This window comes from Apaloderma vittatum, unplaced genomic scaffold (assembly GCF_000703405.1).
Source record: "Apaloderma vittatum isolate BGI_N311 unplaced genomic scaffold, ASM70340v1 scaffold13084, whole genome shotgun sequence".
Taxonomy (NCBI): Eukaryota; Metazoa; Chordata; class Aves; order Trogoniformes; family Trogonidae; genus Apaloderma; species Apaloderma vittatum.
Window position 1 is genome coordinate 45,963 of NW_009711038.1, and position 6,515 is coordinate 52,477.

Consider the following 6,515-nt stretch of genomic DNA (forward strand, 5'->3'; position numbering starts at 1 on the left):
GGCTAATGAAAGGCTATGTTTCAAGTTTTGCCACTGTGCAAGAGCAGAAGCAGCATAGACGTTTTGGACATAGATTCTAAGCATGAGGGAATCCATAATTAGCTTGTGTTGGCTGTTCCTCTGGGTCAGATGCACCTCTTTACCTCTTCAGGGCACTGCCTGACACAAGGAGGAGGAGGTGACACCTACCCCATAGCTTCCCATAAATCAGTAGATCTAGCCTACTCTTGGGTGAGGAGAAGGCACCTGTAGCTATCTGGTTCATAAAATCTTCCTTCTAATGTTGGTTCTTTTTTCGTGAGGTATATCCCTAAGGAAAAAGCCAACCTTCCAAAGGATTACACGCTCCAAATCCCTTTAACGTTTCTATAGGTAATCTGCAGCAGCCCTAGAGATGATTTAACAAAGAAACCGTAAGTTACTACTTGGTACCAGAAGCTCACACTGGCTTGCAGATGTTGACACAGGAAGCAGCTGCTGCACCCATCCTCAAAAGAGGTGAAACCTTACTTTCGAGTTGGGTGCAAAGAGGGAAACAGAAGGGATGGGGAAATGAGAAAGATGGGGAAAATGCAAGGGGTGGGGATAAGGAAATATCCCATCGACACTCAAATGACAACCATAGTAACTGCACCGGGGACAGAGCAGGTAACTCCCCTGCTGCAAAAAGGGGAGAAAAGGAAACAATGGAGCAACAATCATTTCTAGGTGGAATTTGTATAAACTATCATTTCACAGACTTGTTAAGCATCTTCCATTCTTAACATTTGAGATTACATTCACTGGGTGAATAAGTCCAAGAGGCTGGCTTGCCTGGAGGGGCAGTTCTGCTGACATTCTTGCTTACTTTTGGGTGAAATTAAGTGGAGTTTCCCTTGGCTGCTGTGCAGTGTTGTGGCCTTTCTCCCATGCTGAGATTCCATGAGTCAGATGCAGATGGCAGGATCAGGCCAAGTTTTTCAGCCAGAGCTAGCAGAAGATGTTCAGAGTGGGAGAGAGGCCACAGCACTGCAATTCCCAAAAGTTATGGTCTTACCTGTAGGGAAGCATGAAATAGGAATTGATTTGGAGAAATCCCATGGTGAAGCCTGATACTCAAGAAACGACTCCCGCCATGACATATTTTATGTTGGATCTTTTTGCTCCGAGCTCCACATGCAACCCCTCATCTTGGCAGCTCTTTCAGCAGAACCAAGAGACAATGTGCCCCCATCCAGCCCACCCTGTCCTCTCTAGATCACACAAAGAGCATTTTTTGAACAGCGTTAGGACTTTATTTACTCCAGGCAAGGACACGTCTCTCTCCAACCCAAAGAACACCACATCGCTGGCAGCTTTGGTGAAGCCTGCAGCTGAGGACTGGGAATTCAGATGTGAGTTATTAAACAAGCACAATACCAATCTCATATTATGATGATGATGATGATAACATGGTACCTTTTCCTTCCTTCTGACATCTCTTTCTTTGTACAATACATTTTCTGCTCTCGCTTGTAGCTGGGCAAGGATTGCCCTTTGCTGACGGATGCTGTACGATCTCTCTGACCCTTACTTCATTTCCTCTTTTGAAACCACATGTTTTTCCTTTCTTTGTGCAAGGGCTCCATGGACTCCACTCACTAGCTTCACAGTGCACTGCAACAAACATAGGACAAGCTGAGCCTGGCCAATATCTTTTTGAATACACAATGCATATGGTACATTAATTTTATTCTGCATCAGCCAAAAGGTGGTGAAAATTAATGTAATTAATCCAGATTTGCAGCAGTCAATTGACAGAAATTGGGCTGCTGAGGATACACTGCACAAAATAATGTCAAACAATTATGTCAGTTACTATTTTGTACTGGGTGTTTCGTAATTCCATTCCTGAAACGGAGCAACAACAACACAATTGGTCTCAATGAAATCAGTTACTAGGGCTTGTTTTGAGGTTGCTTTGGTTTTGTGGAGGTATAAATCCGTGTAGCTTCAGTGGAATTAAACTTTGGTCATGCCTATGTGAAAGAAGAGTGAAGTCATTGGGTCAAGCTGCTGCAGCTGGTCTCAGAGGTATTGAATTTGGAAATCAATGGAGTTATAAAGGACCAACTGATATCAAAAGGCATTACATTAAGAATCAAGTATCTTTGGTGATCTACTGCTTGGTATTCAGCTTAAATAGTGAAAGAGCCATCATCTATAGCATGTTCAAACTGTAAGCAGGCAAAGCAGAGGAGAATTTGGGTCAGGGCGTGTAAGCTTTTCAGAGAAGTGGAGGTCACAGTTTCTAAATCACAGTCATCTGAATGCACATCCCGTACTACTGGGAACTCAAAAGGTCTGCAGCTGGACACTTGTCCAAACAGCGTAGACAAAAATGGGAGTAACCTTGGAAGCTTAACAACATGCTCTTTCTAACTATCCTTTGGTGCCATCTCCTCAGTATCCTTCTCTGGATAAAGGACAATAAACATTTTTATTTACTTTATGGTCACATGCGTGCTCAAGACTATAAACCACCTCTCAAGAAGGAAAGATTTCCAGCCCCTCTATAAGGAGGAATTTGTAAGTCAACATTTTTCCAGCTCCAGAATTTACTTCCAAATTTTTCAAAACCTAAAAATATAACTGACCTCAGGCAATCTCTAAGCCTTCCTCTGGTGAATTATCATATGGGTCATTTTGGTTTTTCATATTACACTGGCGCTCTCTGTTAAAATAATTGGCTTTCACGTGCACAAAAAGGTTCTGTTTTTCCTCCGTAGCTTTAAATGGCTTTTCCTATTTGAGACTGACTCACTCTTAAAGCAGCTAAGTCTACAGCACTTGGAAACAGCCACCAAGAAACAAAAATGATCCCTCAAATTTCTTTCAAAGATTAATCTCTTTGCTTGAAAATAAAATGGTAAAAAGCATCATTACCATTGGAACTAATACGTATTTGAGAAGGAAAACGCCAAACTACTATACATTGGTTTTAATCCTGCGTTACTTCCCATCCAAAACACATGATGCCAGGGAGAGCTATGCGCATGATACTGTGGGGGAGGAGTTTTCCACCATGGCCAGTTTGTGCCTAAGTGCTCCCTGGTTGCTGGTGGCTGAAAAGGTTACATCTTCCACCACAGTTCACAGCCCTCAGCCACCACAATTCACAGCCAACGTACTAAAATAAGCTGAACCTTGCCGCAGCTTTGGCATGCCCATGGGAGGGGATGTCAACTGCAGCAGCGTGGAGGCCAATGTATCACTCCTTCTGCTTTCAGCTAGAAGGGTGGCAGAAGGATAGAGCAGACAGTTAGGTGTGGTGACCTCCAAAATTGCCCCAGCATGAATAGTTGGAGCTTGTGAGTCAGAGGCTGGAGAGATACAAAAGCAGGTCTCTTCTCCACAGCCAATGAATCACAGAAGCAGTGTCACCAATCTCATTCCTTCAGTGGCGGTGCCACACTGTTTGTTGTTTTATTTTAATCCTCAGTTTCTGGAGTCAGGTGATTATGCACATATACTGTTTTGGCTTTTTGTGGTTTTTTTCCTTAATGTTTTAGTTCCTAGCCTTCACCTTTGTGAAGGCAAGCTTCAAAATGTTGACACACGCATGCTTTGAAGGCTCAGGTAGTAAAAGGGAGCTAAAGCAAAGCAATTAGTATTTTAATATATCACCTACATGTAGGGTTTGGCTTATGATTTTTTAACCTTTGACCTCAGTGGTGCTGCATAACACTGTAACAAAGCAAGCAGGAGATGGATGTCATTCTACCTCAGAGAAGACCAAACAGGCCTCATTTCCTGAGGCAGAATTGCCCTTACCGTCAAGACTGTGTTTGTGGGGCACAACCAAGCTTGTGCCTCCTGTGAAAAGGCAGGCTTGGGAACTACCTTGATTTTGTTGTGCTGGGGAATATATCTTGTGATGCAGAACATTTCCATTTTATGTTGCACTTCCCTTCTAATGTAGCTAATCTCACAACTCATGCCCTCCTTAGATCCCCCACCCCATGTGAGAAAACCAGGCAGGGCACAAGGTGACCAGACTTACCAATGCTAGTGCACTCCATCGTGTGATTGTTGGCTTCCAGCCCATCAGGGCACTTTTCAAGGCACTTCCCACTGAATAAGTAAAACCCACTTTTACATTTTGTACAGAAGTTTCTGGTGAAGCAGGTATCACAATCAGCTTTACATTCTGAAATGCAAACAGTAAACAATGTTGTTGCTCTTTGCCACAAAAGGCTGTGGGCTCTTTTGCGTATACCAAAATCACACAATTCTATCAATGTTAAACAATCTTCAAAGGAAGCAAATTATATTTAGATCTTCTTTGTGGCCTGTATGCACAGTGAGGCCAGACAGCTACAGGTGACCTTGACATGAGTGAGGATCTAATAAGGATGGCCTGATGCTGAACAGCCTCACACTGCTTGTCTTCTTGCAGACCTATGCAAACAGAAGACAGAGCACAGCACATGAGAATAACAATATACTGCTTCTGCCCTAGACTGACACGGCACAGGTACTGATTAACCCCACAGGGCACAGGTAAGGGGCCGGTTCCATGCTATCTATCTCTATTCATCCAGGAGAAATAAAAATATGCCAGAATTTAGAATCTGCTTAAGATTTTCGCATCAGTGTGGTTTTTTTCTTGTAAATGTCTCCCTGATGTTCAGTCAGATGTCCTGTCGTATTTCATGTATTCTTTATATGACTCCTCAAATTGACATTAGGGATATATTCCCAGTTCTCAGATATTTTTAAAAGAAATACATAAAAACTTGTGCATGGCACAGCTCATGTCTGATATGCAAGACCACACACTGTTAAAAATTTAGCAAATACTTTACAGTTTCAAGTTACTCTGTAAGACTTTACTCTGGGGTCTGTTCATTAAATAACTTTTATTACCAGGTGGAAAGTGGGAGAGTTGCTTGGCCGTTGCTCTTATGTTTTTTATCACCTGTGGGATTAAAAACAGTGAATTCAACAACAAAAATAGGAGTGGGGAGGACATTGTGATCTTTTCCAGTTCATTTATGGTTCAAAATACACAGTGGGGTCAAAATGTTGCCTGAGTGGTGAAGGATAGAGTTGGGTTCTCTGTCTCCCAGCCCGGAGGAAACATGAATGGGTGACTTTCCCCAAACAAGGCTGGAACCTGGCCAGCTGCTACAGGCATTGAGAGGACTGCACTGAGTGTGAGACAAGCTACAAAGAGAACAGGGCAAACCACATCTCCGGAGAATGCCACCTGCCATCTTCTTCTCCTTGTTGCAAGGGTCAGGCACGTAAGGGCAGTGGGTTAAGTGGCCCCAGCCACCAAGATTCAGAGTCCCTTGGCCCTCGCTCTTTGGAGCTGCCACCGCAGCCTCGTGCTGCCAGAGGGCAGTGCCTGGCACCCATCAGTACTTCCCTTTCACATGGGATTGTAGAGGAGTAGACCGTCACCTGCCTCCTAGGCAGGTCATTCATGCGGAACTAGGATCCCTGAGCTTTAAGTCGTTTTGTGATCTTTCACCTTAACTTCTTGCTTGGGTTAGTATTTACTGCGCTACTGTAAAAGAACTGAACAAGAAAAGGCATGGCCTGTCTGTCTGCTTCTCCGTTGGCTTGACTCCTAAGGGGACACAGCATTCAAGAGAGAACAAACAAATCCATGTGCTTCCCTTTTCCCCAGCACTTACTTGCACACTTATTAATGTCGGGATACCGTGTCCCATAGTATCCGCTTGGACACGAAGAAAGACATACTCCGATCTGTTTCATGCCAATCCTCTCCAGAACAAAAAAGAGCCTGGGCTTACATGACAGGCATCCGTTGTAGTCAGAACATGTAGCACACCCTCCTTGGCAACCCTGGCTCACGTTAGGATGCACTGAGAAGACAAGCATTAAAAAAAAAAGTGGTAAGAGAACAAGGCATTAGACAAGACCATGAAATAATGGTTCCTCTGTAGTTGGAAGGGTGGACCATCCATCTCTCTGACAGCTCTTAAAGATTGCTTCATTTTTTCTTGTGTCTTTTATGACGTGACGTTTCATTTCAGCGATTATTTCATCCACATAAAAATGAGAAGTTCAGCTGATGTGCTCACATCTTGCAGAAGTAGCTAACAGTAAGATATATTTGAAATAGGTTTTGTGAAACAGCAGCATCCTAGAGAATAGTTATTTTTCTTTTATTTATTTTCAGTGGTGTTTCTGCCTTGTGTGCACTTGCCTCAGCAGATAAATACATGTTCACTTATCTTCGCTTTTCCTAGCTGAATGATTAAAAATCAACCTAGTGTGTAATTTCCTTCACTGACTAAATGCCATTTGATTGAGTTATGCTGTGCAGGAATATGCCTTTGTAAATCCTGATGCTAATTTGCCTTAATAAAAAGACATGGGAGACCCATCCTTCTCACCCTCCTCCTTTCCCTGGAATGTTCTCTCTGGCATGTTTTTAATCTCTAACAATTAGGACCTGATGTTCAGGCTTAACTGTGGCATTTACTCTGCTCCAGTCCCAGCGTGGAGTATAGGTAGGATTA

The 6,515-nt window shown here is 43.2% G+C and overlaps 1 protein-coding gene across 1 annotated transcript in view; it reads right to left on the bottom strand.

Moving 5' to 3' along the window:
* Positions 1–5,855, bottom strand: part of RSPO3 (R-spondin 3) — a gene marked incomplete at its 5' end in the record, with an annotated part of 27,598 nt that extends 21,743 nt beyond the window's left edge. The window contains 3 exons of the mRNA XM_009867519.1: positions 1,438–1,635; positions 4,022–4,168; positions 5,664–5,855. Of these exons, the coding sequence (XP_009865821.1) occupies positions 1,438–1,635; positions 4,022–4,168; positions 5,664–5,855 (537 nt within the window). The remainder of the gene's footprint in view (positions 1–1,437; positions 1,636–4,021; positions 4,169–5,663) is intronic.
* Between the last annotated feature and the right edge of the window lie 660 nt (positions 5,856–6,515).